General features: G+C 50.2%; 2 protein-coding genes across 5 annotated transcripts in view; both read left to right on the forward strand.

Annotated features, from left to right (window-relative positions):
- Window positions 1-7,615, forward strand: part of MEI1 (meiotic double-stranded break formation protein 1) — a 58,158-nt gene extending 50,543 nt beyond the window's left edge. Inside the window, exons 27-31 of the mRNA XM_036299057.1 lie at window positions 4,550-4,631; window positions 5,097-5,203; window positions 6,191-6,322; window positions 6,509-6,621; window positions 7,436-7,615. Of these exons, the coding sequence (XP_036154950.1) occupies window positions 4,550-4,631; window positions 5,097-5,203; window positions 6,191-6,322; window positions 6,509-6,621; window positions 7,436-7,481 (480 nt within the window). The 3' untranslated portion in view covers window positions 7,482-7,615. The remainder of the gene's footprint in view (window positions 1-4,549; window positions 4,632-5,096; window positions 5,204-6,190; window positions 6,323-6,508; window positions 6,622-7,435) is intronic.
- Window positions 7,616-8,932: 1,317 nt separating this feature from the next.
- CCDC134 (coiled-coil domain containing 134) lies at window positions 8,933-24,189 on the forward strand. Of its 4 annotated transcripts, none has more exons than XR_004966089.1 (8): window positions 8,933-9,172; window positions 10,853-10,971; window positions 12,243-12,364; window positions 12,569-12,653; window positions 14,501-14,682; window positions 15,671-15,742; window positions 19,283-19,391; window positions 19,737-24,189. XR_004966089.1 is itself a non-coding variant. In XM_036299785.1 (7 exons), the coding sequence occupies exons 2-7, from the start codon at window positions 10,869-10,871 to the stop codon at window positions 19,860-19,862; spliced, it is 690 nt and encodes a 229-aa protein (XP_036155678.1). In that variant the 5' UTR covers window positions 8,937-9,172; window positions 10,853-10,868; the 3' UTR covers window positions 19,863-24,189. The 4 variants fall into 4 exon arrangements, 1 of the variants encoding a protein (XP_036155678.1); XR_004966087.1 differs by lacking the exon at window positions 19,283-19,391 and having other exon boundaries at window positions 8,936-9,172; window positions 19,737-19,947; window positions 21,088-24,189; XR_004966088.1 differs by lacking the exon at window positions 19,283-19,391 and having other exon boundaries at window positions 8,936-9,172; window positions 19,737-19,922; window positions 21,088-24,189.
- Window positions 24,190-24,856: the final 667 nt, after the last annotated feature.

The raw sequence follows: 24,856 nt of genomic DNA on the forward strand, positions 1-24,856 counted from the left end.
GGAGGTGGGGAGGATGGAGAGATAACCTTTCCTGAGTAAGCACTTGACCTGTTATTCACTCATTACAGCTCTGTAGGTAGAAATTATCACCTCAGTTTTCTAGACAAAGAAACAGAGTCCTAGAGCTACTAAGTAACTTGCCTGAGTCACACATTTTAGGTCAGGATTCAAACCTGTTTTTTGGCTACAAGACCCATGTTCTTTCAGTGTCCCAAGACGTGTCTCTTGTGAACAGGAGCCATTGTTACCTGAATGGTAATCCCTGGTTTTCCTAATGCCCAGTGGCCCTACCTCTTCGCCGATCACCCAGGGGGCCCTTGCTGGTTGTATGGGGTGATAGGGTCAGAGAGTGGCGCTGTGCCCACAGCTCCTCACCAGGTGGGGAAGCTGGGGCATGCTGGCCCATGGCTGTATGGTCTTGCATACCTGGCAAGAGGCTGGAAGTGCCCACTGGTTAAGAGTGAATTTTAGAAGAAGAAAAAAAAAAAGAGTGAATTTTAGGCCAGAGAAGGAGAAAGGGCACAAAGCTGTTAACCTAAAAAGAAAAAGACATTTCAAAGTGAAAGCCAACAAGCATTTATTTGAGATTTTAAAAAAAGAACAGCTTTTCGGGAAGCACTGATTCAGGCAGAAATCCAAACAGGGTTCCAATTAGGAGGCAAAGGGTATTTATGAGAAAGGGAAGGGAGCAATTACACCCATAGAGGGAAGGCATTTCTATTGGTGCAATAAGCTAACATAATTCTAAGCAACGTTTTAAATTTTCAGTCGGTAGCCATCAGTCTGCTACCTCCACCCACTGCCTGGGTGCTCAGACATAGCATCTGCTTTCTTGTCATCTTTACAAGCAGTTCTTTGGGACACAATGTTGCTTTGGGCCCAGTCAAAATATTCTTTTGCCCTGTTGTCACATTCCAATAGCTTGAAGCATGAGACCTGCAAGGCAGTTCCTTTGCATTTTTAAGTGGCTCCATTTATATTATTATTATTATTATTATTATTATTATTATTATTATATATTTTTACAAGGCCAAGGGTTTGGTTCTTGACTTGCCACCTACTATCCATGTATCCTCAGGTCAAGTATTTTCTCTCTGGGCCTCATTTTCTCGCTGTAAAATGAGGTGAGTGGGTTATCTCAGTGGTCGGCAAACTGCGGCCCCTTGAGTGTGGCTCTTCCACAAAATACCACGTGCGGGCGCGCACGTACAGTGCGATTGAAACTTCGTGGCCACACCCAAGGGGCCAAAGAGCTGCATGTGGCTCGCGGGCAGCAGTTTGCTGACCACTGGGTTAGCTCAACCACGTCCACCTTGGAGGCCATAGTGGTTCTGTGCAAGAGACTCAGGGCTTGTTAAAGTGGGGGCATGCTTCCCTGTTATGCATTCCACTAAGATATTCACCATTTACTGAGTATTTACTCTGTGCCAAGCACTGGTTAAACACTATGTCCATTTCTCATCTAAACTCTCAGCAACCCAGGCCATCTTTTTATTCCTACTCAGCAAGGCTGAGTAACCTTGGCCAGGATCACACAGATGGTAAGTGACTAAGCAAGGATTCAAATCTGAGTCTGCCCCATACCCTTATCCATCAGGTTGCTGCCTTCCAAAGGAGAGCATAGGATTTTTTGGGTTAGTTTTAGTTTTTACATTTAAAAAAATCTGTTTTATTGAGCTATAACTTACATGCAATAAAATCCATTAATTTTTTAAAAAAATATATTTTATTGATTTTTTACAGAGAGGAAGGGAGAGGGATAGAGAGTTAGAAACATCAATGAGAGAGAAACATCAATCAGCTGCCTCCTACACACTCCCCACTGGGGATGTGCCCACAACCCAGGTACATGCCCTTGACCGGAATCGAACCTGGGACCCTTGAGTCCGCAGGCCTATCCACTGAGCCAAACCAGTTAGGGCTCCATTAATTTTTAAGTGTAGAATTAGGTGGATGTTAATTCTCATGCTATGGAACATTTCCATCATCCCAAAAAGTTTCCTTTTACCCTTTTTTTTAAAAAAATACATTTTTATTGATTTCAGGGAGGAAGGAAGAGGGAGATAGAAACAACAATAATGAGAGAGAATCATTGATTGGCTGCCTCCTGCACGCCCCCCACTGGGGTTGGAGCCCGCATGTTCCCTTGACCGGAATCGAACCTGGGACCTTTCAGTCTGTAGCCTGACACTCTATCCATTGAGCCAAACCAGCTAGGGCTCCTTTTGCCCTTTAAAAAAAATTTTTTTTAATTGATTTTTTTATAGAGAGGAAGGGAGGGGGATAGAGAGTTAGAAACATCCATCAGGTGCCTCCTACACACCCCCTACTGGGAATGTGCCTGCAACCAAGGTACATGCCCTTGACCAGAATCAAACCTGGAACCCTTTAGTCCGCAGGCCGACGCTCTATCCACTGAGCCGAACCGGTTAGGGCCCTTTTGCCCTTTTGAAGTCAGTTCCCTCTCCCCATCCCTGAATCTCACAAACACCAATCTGCTTTCTGTCACTATAGTTTTACCATTTCTAGAAATTTTTTTTTAATCCTCACCCGAGGATATTTTTATATTGATTTTTAGAGAGGGAAAGACAGAGAGAAATATCGATGTGAGAGAAACACATTGATTGGTTGCCTTCTACATGCACCCTGACCAGGGCCCGGGCCAGGGAGGAGCCTGCAACCCAACTGAAGTACATGCCCTTGACCAGAATCGAACCCAGGACCCTTTGGTCCGCAGACCGACTCTTTATCCATTGAGCCAAAGTGGTTAGGGCCCATTTCTAGAATTTCATATAAATGAAATCATACAGTATATAGTCTTGTGTGTCCAGCTTCTTTCACTTAGGTTAATGCTTCTGAGATTCATCATATTGTTGTGTGTATCATTACTTCATTTCTTTTTATTGGTGAGCAGTAGTCCATTATATGGCTATGGCACAATGTGTTTATCCATTGACCTATTGATATTTGGGATGTCCATATTTTTGGCTATTATGAATTAAGTTGCTCATAATATTGAAGACGAGTCTTGCTGTGGATATATGTTTTCATTTCTCTTGGGTAAAAACCTAAGAGTGGGATTTCTGGGTCAAATGATGTTATTAGTTTTCTATTGCTGTGTGACAGGTTACCACAAACTTAATGGCTTAACACAACACCCACTTATTATCTCACAGTTCTTTATATCAGAAGTCTGGTAGGCTCAACTAGGTTCTTCACTTAGGGTCTGAAGATGAGGCATTGGCTAGCCTGGGTACTTACCTGGGGCATCTGGGAAATAACCCATCTCTTCCTCAGGGGCCTCTTTCAGCTCTTTGATGTTGCCCACATGGCCCTTTTCTTCAAACTAGCAATGCATGTTGAGTCCTTCTCACATTTCTAATCTCTCCGGTTCTTCTGCCACCAGCCAGAGAAAACTCTGCTTTTAAAGCGCTAGTATGAATTGATTGGACCCACCCAAATGTCTCCCTTTTGCCATTTAACGTAACATAATCACAGGGTAACATCTGGGAGCAAAGGTCATGGGACCATCCCTTTTTAAAAAATTTATTGATTTGAGAGAGAAAGAGATTTGCTGTTCCACTTATGTATACATTCACTGGTTGATTCCTATATGTGCTCTGACCAGGATCAAACCTGCAAACTTGGCGGGCTCTAACGCTCTAACGTTGCCTTGGGGCAACACTCTAACCAACTGAGCTACCTGGCCAGGGACTCCTGGGACCATCTTAAAATTCTGTCTACCGCATATGCCAATTGTATGTTTAACCTTATAAGAAACCATCGAACTATTTTCCAAAGTGGCTGCACCATTTTACCTTCCCAACAGAGAAGTATATGAGTGTTTCAGTCAATATCCTGGCCATTTGATATTAACAATTTTTTAAAATATATTTTTATTGATTTCAGAGAGGGTGAGGGTGAGATAGAAACATCAATGATGAGCGAGAATCATTGGTCAGCTGCCTCCTGCATGCCCCCTACTGGGGATTGAGCCTGCAACCTGGGCATGTGCCCTTGACTGAAATCAAACCCGGGACCCTTCCATCCGAAGGCCAACGCTCTATCCACTCAGCCAAACTGGCTAGGGCAATATTATCAAATTTTTAATTTTAGCTGTTGGTGAGTGTAGTGGTATCTCATGGTGGTTTTAATTTGCATTTCCCTAATGACTATGATAATGAGATCTTTTCACATGCTTATTAGAGCATAACATTTTGTTTTATGAAAGAGTCAGCTGCTTTTTTAAAAAAGGTTGAAACTCACTGGCTTAGATAAACTATCTGTGAATCTCTCAGTGGGGCCCAGGGCCCATCTCCTTTCTGAAACAAAAGTGTCTGGAATGTAGGTAAATCATTAGTGTAAGCACTGTGCTCTGTGTATGGGTGAGAGATGAAACAGACATTTCTTCATTGCCTATAGGGCTACAATCCCAAATCTGAAGTTATGAAATCCAATTGTTCTGAATCAAATTGTTTTTCTTGGTTGGCATCAAACCCATTGGTAACAAAACCTGACATAAACATTTGTGTTTTTTGTTTTCTTGCAGAAGGACCCTCTATTGTCCCATGCCTGTGTTGGCTGCCTGGAGGCCTTGCTTGACTACCTGCATGCCAGGAGCCCAGATATGGGTAGAAACCCTCCCCATTCTCTGATGTTCCCCTGAGGGCGATGGGAGGAGGCCAGCCTCTGCCACTTCCTGCTCCAAACTGCCATCCCCTGTTCTGTGAATCACACTCATTTTGTGTAATTCTTTCAACAAAACTGCATGGGCACTGTTATGCCCAGTTTACAGATGAGGACACTGCGGTTCAGGAGGTCAGGCCACTTACCCAGCCATGGTCGCAAAGCTCTTAATGGCAGAGCTCTTCCTGTTGCCTGCCACAACAGTGGGGCATATGGTCTCCCTGAGCCAGGCAGCAGAGGGGGATAGAAGCCCGGGGAGGAAAGGAACGTCCTGGGGTCGGCTTGTGCAACGCCCTGCCTCTAGCTGAGTAGCCCTTTTTGAGCCAATAGGAGAGAGTCCTGCTTAGTAATGTTTCAGGGCCTTTGGAAAAGAAGCATTGACGACCCAGGATGACTGGTGTTTCCTATAGCACAACATGTGGCCTCCCAGCCCTGGAACCGGTTTTTACTGTTCACCCTCCTGGATGCTGGAGAGAATTCCTTCCTCAGACCCGAGATCTTGAGGCTCATGACTCTGGTAAGTGCAGTAAGGATGGTCTTGTGGTATGAAGAATGTCGTGAGCTGAGTTGTCCCGAGGAGGCCAGGGACACCTTACTTTAGGTAACCCTAATCCTCAAAGAAGGTACAGGGGGCTGGGCAGGCCTTCATCCCACAAGAGGCCTGCTCAGAGAATTCCTACCAATGTCCACATCTCCTCACCCCAGAAGAGCCAGACAGTCTTTCTCAATTCACTCACTCAAAAAATTGATCAGAGCCTGGCCACCATATGCCAGGTCCTATAATAGGGGCCGATGAGCCAGATGCTCTGCCTTTAAGGATCTCTCAGTCTAGAGAAGGAGATGGACAAGTTCAAGTGTGATGTTATTGGTGGTAGAGTAGGAGATATGCTAAGTGCTTGATGCGCAGTCAGTGTCCATTGAATAAACAACAAAGCAGTGAGCCTGTGAATGACAGTGAAGCAGGTCAGTGAACATCAGTGCTAGGTCTGGGAAGAGAGTACGTGACTAAAGAAGAGAGCAAGTACTCTGCCAGAGCTGGGAATAAAAATGTAGTCGGCACTCAGGGCCTGTCTTTATTACAGTGAAAGAACATTCATTCGTGAAGTGAACATTTTAGCTGAGGCTTGAAGGATTAATAAGTGAGGAGGAGGAAATGTAATCCAGGTAGTGAAGTGAGAGCAGCAGGATATGAACACATGGTGTGTTTGGGTAACCACACAGTCCATTTTGGCTGTGAGTGTGAGGTGCAAGGCAGCGGGGTGGGGTTGGGTCGGTATTGTAGGGTCAGCAGGGCTAACTCTCAGGGTGTCACAGTCTGCCTCATTTACCCCAGTCTCCCATGACATCACCCCACCCTTACTCACCAACTCTGAGCTCCTTGAAGGGTGCTGGGGCTCCAGATCTGTGTAGTTAGCCAGTGCTGAGCACAGCAGGAATACAGGAGAAACGTCTGAATGAAGGAGATGGGAATCACTGCCTGTTCGGGGCTTCTCTCCCGGGCCAGTTTGTGCGGTTCCAGAGCAGCAGCGTCTTCTCTCCTGAGGAGGTGGGTCTCGTTCTGCAAGGCGCAGCTTTGGCTGACCTCTCAACTCTCTCGAACACCGCACTCAAGGCTCTGCGTGGCTTCCTCCTGCAGGTGTGTAGGAAGAGGATGCATGTAGCCGCTGTGATGCTAGACTCTCCACACCATCTTCTGGGTGGAGGTGGGAGGTCTGGTCACAGCAGCCAGTGGGGTCTGGAATACAGGGGGTGGAGGGTAGAGAGGGCCTTTGTGGTGTAGGCTCTGAGAAGGGCTGTTTTCCCTGCCTTTTTCTTCCCTTAGGTTCAGAGCATGGGCCTCTTGACTGATCATAACATGGCCCAGACCCTGCAGGCCTCCTTGGAGGGCCTTTCCTCCAGGGCCTCCTCAGCCCAGCCTCCCCTGCAAGACATGCTGTATCCTTTCTTGTATCTGGAAGCTTTGGCCTGTGCAAGGTCACTCAGGCTATGGGATGGTGTGGCTTCATGCTTCAGGACAGAGAGGTGCACTGCCTTACAGCCCTGTCCTCTCAAGCAGGCAGCGGTCAGTGAAAATAATTAATAGTGATAGCAACGACAATGACTTGTTATTTATTAAGATAGGGCCAAAAAAAAAAAAAAAAAAGATAGGGCCAGTCACATTACGTGCACTGTGTTAATCCTCACAGCATCTAGGAGTGTTAATGTTGTTAACTCAGACCAGAGAGGTTAATGACTTGCCCAGGATCATATCCAGATTTGATCCCAGATTTGCCTGTTGCCAAAGCCACATCACCAAACTCGGGGAGGAGCTAGTCCTTCCCCAGCGGTTTTGGAGAAAATCACCCAGCCCAGGGGGCACAGGTGCTTCCCTCAGCCCAGCATGGATGGCTGCATGTCTCTGAGAAAGCCTGGGGTTGTGGGCAGTGGGCAGAGGCCCTCTGGGGTGGCTGTGGGGCTCCAGAGACACTTTTGGTCAGGAGGTGTGTGTCTGTGTATGGAGGTGCTTCCTCCAGCTCTTACTGGCTCCCTTTCTGCCCCCTCTTTCCCTTTCCCATGGAGTAGTTCCCTGTTGTATACAACTACCTAACCCAGGTGTTCAGGTTCCAATTTTAGAATCTAGTCCCACTCTTCTTAGGAGAGAACCTCTGTTCGTCTGACCGCTATTACCCTTTTTTGGGGCTCTGGAAGTGTGGTTCTCCCACGGTTGGCTCTGCCTCTCTGCTGTTCTCCTCTCATGTTTTGCTGCCAGCTGCCTGGGAGGTGTGGTTGTATCCCTGTCCCACATCAGAGACTGACCCTCAACAATTGAAGACCCAGACATGGAGAGGACTGAGACCTGGAGAAGACAGTCGGGCATAGTGGTTTGGGGAAATGAATGACAACTGCAGCCACTAATCTGGAGCCTTTTCTCCATTGTTGAATCCGGAAATAAAATGATTCACTCACATGCCTGGTGAGCACTCCAAAAATATTTTCCTCTCAACCTATCTTGGCCTCTTCCAGCTGGTTCCTCAGCCAGAATGGGTGGCCTCCTCAGGGAAAGGGGGTAGGATTAGTCCTCGTAACAACCCTACCCCGTTTAGGAGCACCAGTCCTAGCTGGTTGCCTCAGCTGTACCCAGAAAACACTAGCCAGGTCATCCATGCTCAGGGCTGCAGGAGCAGAGAAAGACCATATATTCCCTGCTGTTGTTATCCAAGTGCTCTGAGAGGTACTTTACTGCCGCCTCACCTCCCGTGAAGGTGGAGAGAGGTGTCATTTCCAGGCAAGGAAGCTGAGCAGGTCGAATCCTTCTCAGCCTTCCTAATGAGCGGAACTGTCACAGCTCGGCCCCACACTGGTTAAAGTAGGTCCCTGTGTTCCTTTCTTTAACGTGGAGCTTGTACTTGTATACCCACATGTGTGATTCTTTTATTTATTTATTGATTGATTGATTCTTTTATTTTTAAATATATTTTATTGCTTTTTTTTTTTTTTTTACAGAGAGGAAGAGAGAGGGAGAGAGAATTAGAAACATCAATGAGAGAGAAACATCGATCAGCTGCCTCCTGCACACTCCCCACTAGGTTTGTGTCCACAACCCAGGTACATGCCCTTGACCGGAATCGAACCTGGGACCCTTGAGTCCGCAGGCCGACGCTCTAGTCACTGAGCCAAACCGGTTAGGGCGTGTGGTTCTTTTAGTATCTGCGCTCCACAGCTGCCTCTCCCGTTCCCAGTTCAACCCACTGGGCTTCTAGCTCCTTGCCCGCCCACCTGCCTGCCCGTGAGGACCCCGTGCCCGGGAATGGCCAGCCCGCCCTTCCTTCTCGGGACCTGAGCCTGCACAAAAGTGGTCTGAACTCCGCCCTAATGAATCGACGGGGAAGTTCCCGATGAGCTGGGTTTAGAACTTGGTGCATCAAAGGGGCGAGCAGGGATGTGCCAACTCCGCACGGCTGGTTACTTAAAAACACACGTGCTAGTCATGACACACTAAACTGATCTTGCCAGAACAGTCCGCTGACGAAACACTTTCGGGGAGGGCGCCCGGGCGGACGGGGCCCCAGTGTGCTGACGCGCCCTCTACGTTGGGCGCCGACTTGACTTCCTCCAACCTCATCTTTACCGAGCACCACGCGCCGGAGCCCGACCCAGGGTGGAAGGAACGATTCTCCTGCGGACCTCGCGCGCGACCAGTCCCAGGGCCCGGCGGGGCGGAGCCGGAAGTGAGGTCACGGCGCGACCGGCGCGGCCCGCGCTCATTGGACAGCAGCGGCGCGGTGGGCGGGACGGCGCTCGGCTGTCCCAGCGCTGCGGCTCCCCGGTACCGTGGAGATCTGCGCCTTTGCTGGTCTCAGGACGCCCCTGCGAGCCGCACGCCGAGGGCCTGCCGGGCTGCCCCTTTTGCACCCCCGGCCTGGTGGGTGGAAGTGGGGTCTACGGGCGGGCAGGCTCCAGGTGGGGGCGTGGAGACCGAGGGTCGAACCGGCTGCAAGAGTGGGAGGTAAGATACGCCTCTTTGGAAAGACTCCTCTCCTCCCGGAGCCCCAAAGACGGGGGACAGAAATCGGGGTCCGCGAGCCCAGGGACCTGGCCCAGGGACGCCTCTTGCAGAATGCGTTCGGGTAGCTCGCGGAGCTGGGAAGAGCTCTAGGGCGGTGAGCGGGAGTGACAGTAGAGAAGGCAGAATCCTCCCCACGCAGCCTGGCTTTCTTTCCCCATCTTCCCTGCTTCAGTCATTACCTGCTGTCTGATATGCCCCTGGCCCCAAGTTCTGCTCTAGATTGTATCCGGTTCTCTTGAGTCTGGAGCGTGACATTGGAAGTTAGTGAGTCCTGGGTGAACTTGCACAGCTGTTCATTCTCTAGGTTTCAGTTATATCCTCTGTGTGGGGTGGGGCTGGTTCTCTGGTGATCTGTCAGTAACTGACCATCCCTCCCTTGGGCGTGGTCTGCTCTGAAATAAACTGCTCATTTAGACTTGGTTTAGCCTGGGAATAGCTGAGTGACTGGACAGTTACCTCACTTTTCTGGTTTCCACACTAGTAAAATTGGGCCCCTGTCATCTGAGTTTGAGGCCGTCTTTGGCCACTGAAATATTGCATCCCACCAACTCCCTCTCATTCTTCTGTGCTTGTTTTACAAGTTTATTGGTTATCTCTTACTCCTACTAGGAAAATATCTTGAGTGCAGGGAGCTTTATCTTACTCACTACTGTATTCCCAGCTCTGAAACAGGGCCTAGAACAGTGATGGAGAACCTTTTGAGCTCGGCGTGTCAGCATTTTGAAAAACCCTAACTTAACTCTGGTGCCGTGTCACATATAGAAATTTTTTGATCTTTGCAACCATAGTAAAACAAAGATTTATATTTTTGGTATTTATTTTATATATTTAAATGCCATTTAACAAAGAAAAATCCGCCAAAAAAATGAGTTTGCGTGTCACCTCTGACAGGCGTGTCATAGGTTCGCCATCACTGGCCTAGAACATGGGAGGTGATCAACAAATAACTGCGGAATGTTGCCTGAATAGGAATAGGTGTTGGCTTATGTGCCTATGGTACACAGTGAGTGAGTGGCATCCCTTTTACCCCAAGACCGTCCTGCCTCCCTTCCTGCCCTGTGTCCCTTCCTTTCTGATGACAGAAGTCAGGGAAGGAGGGAAACACCAGAAGTTTCACATCCCCTCTACTGCTTGGACCCCCTTGACCAGTTAGTCTCCTGGGAGGCCAGGATAAAGAAGGGGGGGTGAGAAGGAATGACACTGACCAGCCCCACCTTCCCCAGGTGCCTCCCCCAGTCCTCCCCCACTGGAGCAGGGAGGTGACCTCCTTATTTTTATTTTATAGTGAGGAAGTGAGGCTCAGAGAGGCTGAGCAGCTTGCCTGCTGTTCCACAGCTGGGAAGAGCCAGGCTCTAGCTCAGCGCTCCAGGCACTGAGCCCTGTGCTCAAAGTATCCCTCCATTGCTGACATTTCTCTTGCTTCCTCCTGCCTCTATCCCACGGCCTTTATTGTGTCTGCTGGTCACAGGCCCTGGGCTAGGCTCTGGGGCTCCGGGGCTTCCCGATGTTGGGTTCTTGGTATTTGGAAGCTATGTCATGTCAGGGGGAGTTCAGTTCACCTCATTCTGTTTATATAACACCATGCTCAGGCCTCACCTCCTTTCTCTATTACTCTCCTAGCTCCAGGGTCGTGGATATGGACCTTTTGCAGTTCCTAGTCTACCTGTTTGTCCTGCTAGTGTCTGGGACAGGAGTCACAGACACTCAGAGGACCTCCGTGGACCCGAGCCTGGAGATCTGTATCCTTTGGGGTTGGAGGTGGAGTTAATGTGCTGTGCCTGGGGCACTTTCTAGGGATGGATGAGGCCCAGCTGATGGGAATAGGAGAGAAAAGGTAAGATACTCTCATCAAACCTTGATCGAGTCCACTGCCTTCTGAGCCTCAGTTTCCCTATTATGTTAAACAGAGAAGGCAATTTACATCTCTCAGAGCCACAAGGACTCTGAGAATAGTACATATATGCCTAGTACCTTGTGGGTGAGACCCTGGGCAGGGACTCAGGCCCTGGCATTCTGGGCCACCTACTCTGGGTTCAGGACTTGGGGACACAAAGATGAGTCAGGCCCTGGCTTTGAGGCCTTCACAGGCCTCACATTGTACTTTGTGATCACTGCTGAGATGGAACAGGAGAGAAACACTGTGCTGGCTTTTGAGCGAGGTCTTGAAAGAACAAAAGCTCGTAGGCGCCCTAGCCATGTGACTCAGTTGGAGTCACCTGTATACCAAAAGTGTGCAGGTTCGATTCCCAGTCAGGGCACGTACCTAGGTTGTGGGTTCGATCCCTGGGTGTTTATAGGAGGTAGCCGATTGATGTTTCACTCACACATTGATGTTCTCTGTCTCTCTCTCTCCCTTCCTCTCTCTAAAATCAATAAAAACATATACTTAGGTAAGGATTAAAAAAATAGCCCTGACCGGTTTGGCTCAGTGGATAGAGCGTCGGCCTGCAGACTGAGGGGTCCCAGGTTTGATTCCAGTCAAGGGCATGTACCTTGGTTGCGAGCACATCCCTAGTGGGAGGTGTTCAGGAGGCAGCTGATCGATGTTTCTCTCTCATCGATGTTTCTAACTCTCTATCCCTCTCCCTTCCTCTCTGTAAAAAATCAATAAAATATAGTTAAAAAAAATAAAAATAAAAAAATAAAAAAACTCCTAGAGAAGGGTTGGGGGGCATCCCAGGCAGAGTGTACGGTGTGAGCAGAGGACCGCAGGTTCTGGGGACAGTGACTAGTAGTTGGAGATGGTGGGAAGACCATGGGGAAGGAGTACAGGAGCTAGGTCCTGAAGGGCTGTGTTCAGGCTCTTGGGTGTAGAATCCTCTGTACACTGGACAAATGATACATTGTAGGATGCAAACGCTTCTCAGTTTGTCACTTCTCTGGTAGGGAGGGCCTCGGACCTGGGCATCTGTGGCCTTTGCAGATATGGGCCAGGAATGGGCCTTCTGGGTTGGGGCCACTGGATTATCCAGAAGTATCAGTGCCAGCTCCTTAACTTAACACTGCCCAGACAAGAAGATGTTTGAGGTGAAGCGACGGGAGCAGCTGTTGGCATTGAAAAACCTGGTGCAGCTGAATGATGTCCACCAGCAGTACAAGATCCTTGATGTCATGCTCAAGGGGCTCTTTAAGGTGCATGCAGGCGCAGGGCAGCTCATGGCAGCCTAGTCTTTGATCTGGGCACTGAGGGATGAGTAGGAGTTCCTTAACGGGATGGTGATCAATTAGAGGGAACTACGGGCACAAAAGATTTGAAGTTGGGTTTAAGTAAACTGGGGTGTGGCTGGGCGGTGAAGGCCTCTGCAAAGCCACTCAGCCAGGGTGGGGTTCCCTCAGGTGCTGGAGGACTCCCGGACAGTGCTCCTTGCTGCGGACGTGCTCCCAGATGGGCCCTTCCCCCAGGATGAGAAACTGAAGGATGGTATGGTCTTCCTGACCTCTCCCCCTCCTCCCCACCACCTTGATCTTCTCTAGTTGTTTCTTCCCTCCTGTTTTTGTCACGCTTTTTTTCTCTCTGGAAACACCCTCTTGTGGCACCTTCCAAGTGTCCACCTTTAGTGGATAAGCACTTAGTATATGGTTTTCCAAGAATTTCTGGGCTTCAGAGCCAATTTCTGTGTCCCTGACACAAATGTATTCCTTTGTGCTGTCCTGTGCTTGGAGCACAGGAACCAGGGAGGAAGCTCTGCCCGCTACCACTCCGGGGATCCTTGCCTTCTCCACCCCTGACCCTTCTGATAGAGAAGGCAAGGGTTGTTCGCATTTACAGGAGAAAAAATAGGCCTACTGAAGTGACTGGACACTAGGGGCAGCTGCCCACACTCCTTACTACTGTTCTAAAAGCCTCAACCTTCTTAAATCCTTTTTGAGACTAGGTGGGACAAACATCCTCTATAATAAAGAGCTAATATGTTAATTAGACTGGACAGCGGAACGACCTTCCAGAGTGGCCAGTGGGCCGACCAATGGGCAGGGGGTGAGGCTGCGAGGCAGCCAGGCCGTGAGGGCCGAGTCCCCTGCATGAATTTCGTGCATCGGGCCTCTAGGACATAAATAAGATAAAAGACTATTCTGTGTCCCTTCATTCCCTCTTCCAAGAATTTCTCTCCGGTGATAATTTTCTCATGAACTGATGGCATTTTAACAATAAAACCTCTTAGATTACACTGAGAGAGGATGGAAGTGGCCTTTACATATTGAATGGTGGGCACTTTTACAAGTAACATCTCTCATCTCCACTGTAACTGAGGAAGTTATACATATAACTTGGCTCTTAACCTATAAGTCAAGCTTACTCCTGAGTGCAAGATGGTTTGAAGCCCAGGGGTCTGGCCCCACTTGGCTCAGACCCAGCTGGGCCTGTCTTTGGAGGAGTCAGCTTATCTCTGCACGTGGCCTGGCCAGTGCTGCTGAGGGCTGCCTGGGCCTCATCTGCGGGCACTGGAGCAGGAGCTGCCACCAGGGCTGGGTCTACACTTACTCTTCAGGCTGGCCTGGGCCGGGGGACCTGCCACCATGGTGGACACTAAATTCAGTCTAGGCTGAACTGTTGATGAGAGGAAGGATATTAGTGGGGAAATTGATGAAATTTCAATAAGGTCTATGGATGTATTGTATTGATGTTAACTTCCTGGTGTAGATAGTTGTCCAGTGGTTATGTAAGACTAAAGGCCTGGTGCATGATGCATATGCCTCCTTGTGCAGAATGACACCCACACCTTTGCTCTGGTCCCCACAGCAAAGGAGTCTTCTAAGCCATGAGACACGGGGGAAAGAGCAGGGCCTCTGCAGTCAGACAGAGCCGGGTTTACAGCCAGATTTGCCATTCACTTTCTCCCGGGTAAAATGGGAATGGCCACCACATCTCCCTCTAACGTGGTTTGAGGATTCAGTGATTTGGTGGACACAAAGCCCTTAGCACAGCCATGGGCAAACTACGGCCCGCGGGCCGGATCCGGTCTGTTTGAAATGAATAAAACTAAAAAAAAAAAAGACCGTACCCTTTTATGTAATGATGTTTACTTTGAATTTATATTAGTTCACACAAACACTCCATCCATGCTTTTGTTCCGGCCCTCCGGTCCAGTTTAAGAACCCATTGTGGCCCTCGAGTCAAAAAGTTTGCCCACCCCTGCCTTAGCACAATTGTCCGTTCTCTGCTTATTGGGCTTGGTGGGCTTGCCTCTATTGTCTGGGGAGTGTTTGGGCTGGCCAGGAGGGCAGTAGAAGGTCATCTGCCCTGGGCTCTCATCAGGTCCCTCTCACCAGCTTTCTCCCAAGTGTTGGAGAACACGGCCTTCTTCGGCGATGTGGTGCTGCGCTTCCCGAGGATCGTGCACCACTACTTTGACCACAACTCCAACTGGAATCTCCTCATCCGCTGGGGCATCAGCTTCTGCAACCAGTCGGGCGTCTTTGACCAGGGGCCCCACTCACCCATCCTCAGCCTGGTAAGGACTGGGGCGGGGACAGCCCGGAGCCCTGTCTCCCAGTGTCCTGTGAGCCTCGCAGCTGTATGCATCTGGGCCTGAATGTCAGCTCTTGGTTGCGTTTTCTGTGATAAGCCTCAGGGTACCTTGAGGTGCCATCTCAAGGGGTTCTATGCTGACCTGGGTCCCTATGGGTCATCACCTGGCCTGCCGGGAGCCGGTCCATGCTTGCTGTTTCAAGGGACCTGGCATATATGGCATACTGTTCTTAATATGTTTGCTCACCTTCTTGGCACTATGTGTTTTAACCAAGGTCTCTGAGAAAGGTTGTTTCCCCAGGTAGGGATTTTCCCCTGAAGTTAGGGAGGGAATAAAACCTCTTAACTAAGTGCCAGGTAGGTAATTAATCACTTTAACTACGAACAATCATGCTTAAGCTACATAATCTTTACTCCCTGGAATGGAGATAAGAAACGCCCTAACCTTTGAAATAGAGATTGATAGGATTGGAATCAACTGGTATAAATACCGATGTAAGAAGACAGAACACACAGAACTAGAGACAGAAGAACTTCGCTGGAGAGAACATGGCAAAAGATCCTGGACTGAACCTGACTACAGAAATGGGCAAGAGAACCTGACTAGAACCTGGTGACTGAACTTGGCTGGAGAACCTGGACTGAACCTGGCTGGAGAACCTAGCAAGAGAACATGGACACAGAACCTGGCTGGAGATCTGAAGCAGAACCTCTCTGGAGATCCAGACCAGAACTTGGCTGGAGATCCTGGCTAGAGATCCTGGCTAGGCTGCTGATCAACTGAACGCTGTCTCCGCGTCATTCCTTCTTCGCCAACTCCGTCCACACCTTTGGGGACCCCTGGACCTGCTGGGGTTGGACCCCGGCACTGGCCCATAGTCTTGGGCCCTGGGTTCCAATGTGGAGGGAGTGGCTCAGGTGAGCAAGAGGCAGGAGAAGGCAGAGGATGACTAACTTTTCCTCGTCTGCAGATGGCCCAGGAGCTGGGGATCAGCGAGAAAGACTCTGACTTCCAGAATCCATTTAAAGTAGACCACACAGAGGTGAGCTCTGGGGGCTTGTGGCCATGTCTGTTCTGCTTCTGCTGGGCTACGGGAAGCCAGGTACTGCAGGGGTTGGGGTGCCTGTGGTGGAGTGTGAGGGCTTTGGACTTGGAGACAGACATACCCAGGTCTGGGTCCAGGAACCATCACTCACTCACTGGTGCCTTTGGGCAAGCCATTGCCCTTGTCTTAGCCTCAGGCCGCCTGTCTATTCATGGTGCACCCCAGCTATGGGGGGCAGTCAGAGGCTGTGAGCACACCCTTCCCAGTGAACAGTAGGCACCCACATCAGGTGGATGTGAGGGAAGCCAAGGGGTGTCAAGTCATGCTCTTCTCTGTCCTTAAGCCTCTAATCACCCAGCCGAGCTTCTATCCTCCATTCCTGTACATGTGGCCATTCTAGGGGCCTGAGGTGGACTCTCAGGGCTGAGGCTGTGGGTAGGATGACAGATGGGGACACATACAGTAGAGGAGAGGAGGGGATCAGAGGGGGCCAGAAGGATAGGAAAGAAGGGCTGGCGGGCTGGACTCCTCAAATCACAGGCTGGCCCCTGCTCTAAGGAGGGGAAGGGGGTCAGGATCAGTGAGGCCTCTCAGATTTTATACCCTGCTTGCAGGGTAACAAGCTAGCCTGCCACTGTTACACGGATACCGACAGGTCAGAGGCATCAGAGTTTACAGCAAAAGCAGTTCTAGGCCAGTGGTTCTCAACCTGTGGGTCGTGACCCCTTTGGGGGTCGAACGACCCTTTCACAGGGGTCGCCTAAGACCATCGGAAAACACATATATAATTACATATTGTTTTTGTGATTAATCACTATGCTTTAATTATGTTCAATTTGTAACCATGAAATTGGGGGTCACCACAACATGAGGAACTGTATTAAAGGGTCACGGCATTAGGAAGGTTGAGAACCACTGGTGTAGACTGTTGGACTGGTCATGTTGGTTCCCTGAGTCCCACAGGAGTGACACAGAGGGGCTCACGTGGATGCCACACAGACAGTGGGTTTGCATCATAGCTGAAGAATACTAAGCTTGGAAAATTTACTGATTTATAGTGAACAGAAGTAAACCCTCTCTTTGTTTTGGGGGAGACATCACCTCATCCTTCAAGGTTCGCTGCAGGCACAATCCTGAGAAATGGCCCAGATACAGAGTGGCCGGGGCTTTGCGTTCTTGGTGTATCCAGCAAGAACACACAGGGACGCTCAGGCCACGTAGATTGCCTCCTCTACAGGCCATCCCTCAGCCCTACATGTCTTGGCTTAACTCAGACTCCTCGAATGTACTATTCAATCTATTAATCTGACTGATAGGGGCTAGAACCATATTTGTTCAGTTTGTCTCAGACTGCATTTAATGAAGGCTGCCATCAACAGGACTAAGCCGCAGGATGAGGCCAGCCTGCAGTATTGGTCTCAGCCATGTGCTTCAGGATCCTGGACTCAGCCGGCTGTGATCAGTTTTGGGGAGACCAGTAGGTCTTGTTTTAGACAATTGGATGTGGTCTAAGGCCAATCTGTTATTCATTACCACCCACACAGAGTTTAGACTGACCCGCTGATCTTTGATGTTATTGCCAGTAATTACAAGGGCAGTAGATGGACCCCACAGCTACCCTCTTCCCTAGTGGAGAGATACTCCGTGGCCCATTGTCTCCCACATTATTCTGGATTTGGGTCACCATTACATTCTTTGGCCGAATCCTAAGTGTCACTGTGGAGCTGCAGCCTCAGTTGCCCTACATGATAGAACCCCAGGCCACTTGGGCATCTGGAGAAGAAGATGCATTTGTATCCATCAGATTGAAACAAGGTTGTACTGGCATGAGTGTCTGCACAGGGTCACTTCGGGAGCTGCCTTTGATGGCATCAGGCACACAGAGTAGTTCAGTAATCACGTGGTTGAGAATGACACGTCCAGCAGCTGGTCAGATTGTCATCTGCAGCTGTCACTTGGCTTGGGCAGACTCTAGGATTGTTTTGCCAAGTGGCAGTGCTGGACATAAGGCACAAAAAGGATTGATTATTCCCCGTGTCTCTTGGGATCTAAGGCGTTTTCTTCCTAGACGCTGGGATTATTGCTACAAGATCGGTGTGTTATATCCCAGGACCTATAATGTCACTTTGTCACTGATCATCCCTTACTTTCACCTAGATCTTTGTCCAGAAGGGTCAGATGTGAATGGGACAAGGGCATTTTTACAAAATTTTCAGAGGCATATCATATCCCCTATCTTGGTGGACATGGGCCACTGTGGGGGCAGTTGGCAAGGACGTACTCAACCAATTGGTCATTATCCTAATGATTGTGGGCCATACTATTTCAGCCTGGGACTCCGGGTAGCCAAACCAGAAGTACAGAGTGGGTTTTGTGCCATCAATGGGGCAGGTGTGTGGCTTCATCTAGTACGAAAATGCATTCAAGTGGAAATGACTCCCATCTGGGTAGGCTGGATCCACGGTTTGGTTCTGGTCAGTCTCATCAGAGAGAGGGCCTTCCTATGGGTTTCTAAGCGAGTGACCCAGACTGTCCAGTTTTCAGCCACAATTTGTTTCCACAGTTCATCGCCCCGAAGATGGATGGCCATCTCATCCACTAGTCTGTAGTCTTCTGAGCGGTAGCCCAGAAGACTGACGTGCTTGGTCATTAGGAGTATCATCCAGCAAAGGTGGTGGTGGCGGCTTTTAATTCAGATCATTGTCTGACTGGCCTTTGTGGCAGCTAGTCTTTCGTTGTTGTCACTGGAGCTGATGGCTGCTGTCACCCATAGACAGCTGTGTCAGGGGTCCCCCAAACCTTCCCCAGGTTAATGATTCACTAGGGCTCAGTGTATGGCCATGCTCACAGCCATGATCTGTTAGAAAGACTGGCATGTCTGCTTGTTGATGGGAACGACCCATGAGGGAGGAGGGACTAATGGTGCGGGGGTAGGAGAGTTGCTCCATTGCCAGGCAGCACTTGAGTTTAGTGTCAGGAATTTAAAGTAGACTTTAGCCAGGCCTCATGGGAAAGGGATCCAGGAAAGGATGGGCAGTGTTTCCCTTTTGCCCCAACTAGGTTTGGGTCCCTGGTGAGGCTGAGCCATTGAGGATGAAGGGCCAGGATCCCTTGACCTGCCAGCTCATCTCCCCCAAGAGGACCAGAAAATTAACTTGTAAGGACAGGAGGTAGAGTGTGGTCAGGCAGCACTGTTCATGAGGACAGCGACACTAGAAGGGGACTGGGTTTTGAGGAGATGCAGCCATGCCAAGTTGGGGGCACATTTGGGATATCCCAGTGGAGGTGCCAGGCAGGCACTTAGATATGGAGGTACACATTTGAGGGGTAACTGGCCATATAGACATAACTGAAGCCATGGGTTTGGAGAGAGTAGAGGGAGAAGAGTGCCCCCAATCAAAGTCCTCCTCCTCCTCCTCCCATCCCTGTTCACCCTGTGTTCCCGTTTCCTCACCAGCACCACCATCCACCATCCACCATCTATGAAGCCATGAGCCTGGGCACTATTGTCTTCTCTTTCTCCCACCCCCTTTCCAGGGTCTGTCAGTTTGACCTCTGATCCACCTGCTTCCTGTGCACTCCCTTGCCGAGACAGGATGCCTGCTGTCTCTTATTCTCGCTGGCTGCTCTCCCCTCCTCCTCAGGGGTATGGCAGCCAGGGCGTGGGGGGTGGTCTGCGGTTGTCGGGCACTCGGCCCCTCACTCTGGGAGGATTCTGTTTATTGTTTCTCTGATGCCCGTGCTTGTTCACACCGTGGTGCTTGTCCCTGTGCCCGGAATGTCCTCCTCCCCTCACCCTCTTTGCTGTCAGCCCCTTAGTTATCTTTCAACCCACTTAGCCTTGTCCCCAAGCCCATTTAACCATCTCCATGTCGTTGGCTCCCTGAGGGCAGGGCCTGCATCTGAGCAACCCTCCTGTCCCCCACAGTGCCCTAGCTCGGAGTAAACTGCTGCCAGTGGACTGAGTCAGACCACTCTGCTCTTCCCCCAGTTCATTTCTAGCACCGACCCTTTCCAGAAGGCCCTGAGAGAAGAGGAGAAACGTCGGAAAAAAGAGGAGAAGCGGAAAGAGATCCGAAAAGGCCCGCGGATTTCGCGATCCCAGTCCGAGTTATAGCCCCGTTGCAGCCCATGGTTCAAGGGGCCAGGAGGAAGAAGAGGAGGCAGTGTGGCCAACGTGAAGCGGTGCCATCTGGTTGGTGGTGAGAGTCGGCACCTGTGAGAGGGGAGGCCATGTTTGCTTCGCCCCCGGAAGCCGGCTTTGAGCCCAGCTGCAGGGACTGGGCCGCGGAGGGCTTGGGTTTCCTCCCGGGACCTCCCTGGAGGGAGCGTTGAGGGGACCCTGTGCTGCAAACACAACTCTGGAGGTGCTGGGGGAGGTAGGACGGGTGCAGGACTGGACCCTCCCAGTGGTTAGTACTGATGCTCGGCTGGCTGCTGCTCTCCATGGGGAGGCAGCAGAACCGGGGTCTGAGCCACGTGTGGAGGTGCCACGCCTGCTGCTGGCTGCACTGTGTCACTGAGCCACAGGGCACAAGGTCCAGCCCCCTTCGGAGACACAATAAAAGTCGGCAAACCCTCTGGGCAAATCACAGCTGATTTTGGCCCTAGGAAGCTGTGAGGCCTTTTCCAGGCAGGTGGCGCGGGGCCTGGGTTGGGGAACCAGAGGTCCTGTGCCGTGTAGAGAGCACCTCAGAGGATGTTCCGCTTCATCAGGGAGCCCCAGGCTCTGGCGGGGCACAAAGTAGGGCTTGGCTTAGGCCTCCGAATCCCTTCTCTGCCCTGTCCTTGACGAAGGGTCAGTGTTGGAAAGGGACTGGAAGTGTCCTGGGTGGGTGTTTATCCAAGGTGACCTTGGAGTAACATGATCTCTATCCTCAGCTAACTGGGGACAGCCATAGAGCAAGCACAGGAAAGAGTCAGCTGTCCTTTCTGGCAATGCGGCGAGACCCTCAGCCTGTGGGCTGCAGCTCTGCAAAAGACTGCATTGTAATGGCAGGGCTGTCCCAAGCTGGATGAGTCAGGCAGCGAGCTCTCTGGCTCAGGAGGTGTGCGAGCGGAGACCCGTGGTCACCACCAGGCAGGGAAGCTGCAGGGGCCTGAGCGAGCAGCTGCCCTTCAGTTGTGCTCTGCCCAGGCAGATAGGGAGGAGCTCTGGTGGGATTTCCAGCTCTGTCTCTTCGACCTTGCAAAGCCAGGGTCTGCTTCTTAAAAGGAGAGAGACATAACCACCCCAGAACATACCACCACCACCACCAACAGAGCCCAGGGGAGACCTGAGTCTTGTCTCAGCCCATCAGGCTTGCTGAGTGACCCTGGTCCACCCGTTCTCTGTTCTGTAGCTTCACTGGCAAAGTGAATATGATAACATCTGAACTGCTTCTCCAAGGCTGGGACCTGGCTTCTCAATTGCGGGTGTCCTTCTCTGATGGTTCTTCATTCGTCCCATAGATTTGCTGAGCACCCACTGTAAGCCCAGCCAAAGAGAGGGGTCCAGTCTTACCTATCCTCCCTCTGCCCCATCTGGTACCTTCATCCTCCTGGGCTCTTCCTTCTACATCTTCGGCCTCTCTCCATCTTCAAATGGTTCCAAGTTTTCCCATCTGACACCTTCAGAGAAACACACAGAACTGCCCTGCTTTCCCCCCTCCTTCCCTTTGCTGCACTGTGGATTGTGTGGTCACTTGTTCCTGGAACTCCACCTTGAGTCATACTGTAGGCAGAGCCTGTCTGCTCCCCTGCTGGAGCTGCAGAGGCCCTAGGGTACTCGTTTGTCCAGCCTTCTTGTAGCTAGCATTCAGTTAGTGACTGATGTGCCACTAACCAGATGCACCGTGTGAGTGTGGTGGTGGAAACAGTGGCCCACAGGGTCAGGGGGATTCCTAGTGGCCAGACCAGCTCCCAGGGTGCCTGCTGGTGGCAACAGTGATGTCTTCATTGGTGCGTTCAGCATGGTCTTGGACGTCGTTCCTGTCTGTTGAGCTTCCAGACACGATCTGTGACACCCGTGGAAAATCTGGGTGCTCCCAGTATCCCCTAAGACAGGGCTCCTCAGCAGTGGCACTGTTCACATTTGGGACCAGATAATTGTTTGTTGTGCAGAGGTCTGTGTATGTGAGATATTTAGCAGCATTCTTGGCCTCTACTTACTAGATGTCTGTAGTCATCTCCCAGTTATGACAACCAAAAATGTCCCCAGACATTGCTGGATGTCCCCTGGGGGCAAAACCTCCCTGGCCACATCCCTTCCTCCTCCTTATCTCAGCCCCACATCTTCCTGTGCTGTCCCATCACTGCCTGGAAATGCTGTTGGTAGTTCCTGAGGACCCTCCCAGGCCTCGGGGCCACTGTGTTGTCCTTGTTTTCTGCCTTTGGTCTGCATCTGCTTTGTCTCTTCCCGACTTCTCTTTCCTCACCTGCGCCCTGAATAAAGAGTTTACTGGCTTAGTCTCTCCTTCCTTCTTCTTGACAGCTGCATCCTCTAAGACAGGGATAGGGAACCTTTTTTCTGCCAAGGGATATTTATAACATCATTCTCCAGCCACATAAAATTATCAACTTAAAAATTAGCCTGCTGCCCTAGCCGGGTGTACTCAGTGGTTAGAGCATCGGCCCTCAGACTGAAGGATCCTGGGCACATACCTCAAGTTTCTCGCTCGATCCCTGGCCCTGCTTGGGATGCGTGGGAGGCAACCAGTCAATGTGCCTCTCACATCGATGTTTCTCTGTCGCTCCCCTTCCCTTCCACTCCCTCTAAAAATCAATGGAGAAAATATCCTCGGGTGAGAATTAACAACAACAAAAAATTAGCCAGGTATATTTGGTCAAACATTTAATTAACTCACCCCCAGTGCCTTGGCAGGGCCAGACCAAATGATTACTAGTAGACCCGCAAGCTGGCTGTTCCACACTCCTGCTCTAAGACCACAAAGCTGGTGGCACTTGCCCTGTTGTCACCTGATAAGCCTCAATCCTTATGTTTCAATTTACCCAAAACCAAATGTTATTTTCCACCCTGAAGCCTACCTCTGTGTTAAACCATGAGATACGCGCTTTTGCTTAATCCTGGAGGAAACGATACATGAACTGAATTCTAAAAGATGGGGGGAGGAGGGAGAAGGAGACAGACACTGACAGAGGCCTACAAGGGGAGGCATCAGAAGCAGTAAATGATAAAACATGCCAAGTTCTCTTCTATGACCTGTCTGTGGTGGGTGTCTGGACATAATGATCATCTGGTCCAACCCCTCCCTTTCCACATGAAGAATGCAGGCCCTGAGGAGTGACTTGTCTGAGGCTGCTCTACCCCTGGAGCCAGCCTCAGTTCTCCCCGCCAAGGCAGGGTGCCAGCGGGAAGAGCTGTTAGGTTAGGTGAGAAGCCAGGGTCGGAGGGAGAATGTCAGTGTTCTTTGCTAAGGCTGGGTCCAGTGCCACCACCTTTCTTCTACAGTTTTTACTGAGCCTTCACTTGTGCTCCCTCAGGCTACTTTGCTAGGAACCAGGGCCTCTGGGCAGGTTGTGTCCACCTACTTAACCTGATGCTCCTACAGCAAGCATGTCAAACTCATGGCTCACCGGCCGCAAGTCTGACATGCTGTTCTACAGCCTCCTGTGGGGGTTTCTGAGGGAATGAGAGGGCACTGGACCAAATTGAGTCATAGGGTAGGCCAGCAGATGGTTTCCCTCCCTCTCACACCCCCCTCCCCCCCACAGTAGGGGGAGCCCTGTGAGAGCCACTAAGAGGTGCAATTGAAGGTCACATTGTCCAGCTCAGTGCCTGGTCCAGAGCTGGGCAGCAGGGTTTGGTTTCCTGTTTCAGAGGGAGACCGGAGACCGGTATAATCAATACCAACTCTAGTCTGTAAACAATGAGAACATTCCTGTCTTTTTCCCCCCAAAAAACAAGACTATTTATGTTACACAATTCATTATAAAAAAGCATACTGAAATATCAAGAAGACAGTAAAATTTACCCTAAACCCACCATTCCCATAACCATGACTGACAGTCAGCTGTTGGGCCTTGCATCCATTTGCCCTTCATGTGAGCGCGTAGATCCCTGTTCTTTTCAATTACAGTAGCTCCTTTGTGTGGGCACTTACTACATGCCAGGCTATGCCACGTGCTGGCTGGTAGCCGCTTCTGCTGCCTCGGGGTCCCTGTCCATGTTGTCTGTTGCTCCAGCTACACCAACACCATCTGCAGGTCTCTCCTCATTGTGTTAAGTTTTGTCGTAAATATGGGCGGCTTTCCTGACATCCCAGGGCAGATCCCTTGTTAGTTTCATCACACCCTGTTACTTTTCTTTGATCGCTTGTGCTATGTATTGTCTGGGGTTTTTTTTTGTTTAACAGTTGTTCGCTAGACTGGCAGCTCTCAGAAGACAGGAACTATTTCTGTTTGCCTGCCACAGAGGTGTTCAATAAATATTATCAAAGACTGCAGATGATCCCGTTTAATCCTCGCTACTATGAGGGGACACGATTCCCATTTTAGAGATGGCAAAACTAAGGCTTGGAACAGTCACACTGCCCAAGGGCACAGTGCATAAGTGGGCCCATATGTCTGCCTCACACGGCCTGTGTGCTCAGAAGCCTTGAGCAACAGCTGCCTCTCGCTCATAGGGAATATACTTTTCCCTTTAACAATATATTGCAAAAGGCTGTCAGTAGGTATACAGTTATCTATGTAATTTTTTTTAAAATATATTTTATTTTTTTACAGAAAGGAAGGGAGGAGAGGAATAGAGAGTTAGAAACATCGATGAGAGAGAAACATCAATTCAGCTGCTTCCTGCACACCCCCCACTGGGGATGTGCCTGCAACCAAGGTACATGCCCTTGACCGGAATCGAACCCAGGACCCTTCAGTCCGCAGGCCGACGCTCTATCCACTGAGCAAACCGGTCAGGGCTATCTATGTCATGTTTAGTGATGCATGGTATTCCATTGTGTGGATGTAATTATTCACCCAGCCCCTATTAGGCTACCCAATTCCCTAGTTAGACTTCGGGGTGGAAGTCTTTAAACACACACACTTGCGGACTTCTTTGAGCACTGGTACTCCATTCCTTAGGATAAACTAGAATTTGCGGTTGTTTATGTAACCAGC

The sequence above is a fragment of the Myotis myotis genome, unplaced genomic scaffold, assembly GCF_014108235.1.
Source record: "Myotis myotis isolate mMyoMyo1 unplaced genomic scaffold, mMyoMyo1.p scaffold_m19_p_3, whole genome shotgun sequence".
Taxonomy (NCBI): Eukaryota; Metazoa; Chordata; class Mammalia; order Chiroptera; family Vespertilionidae; genus Myotis; species Myotis myotis.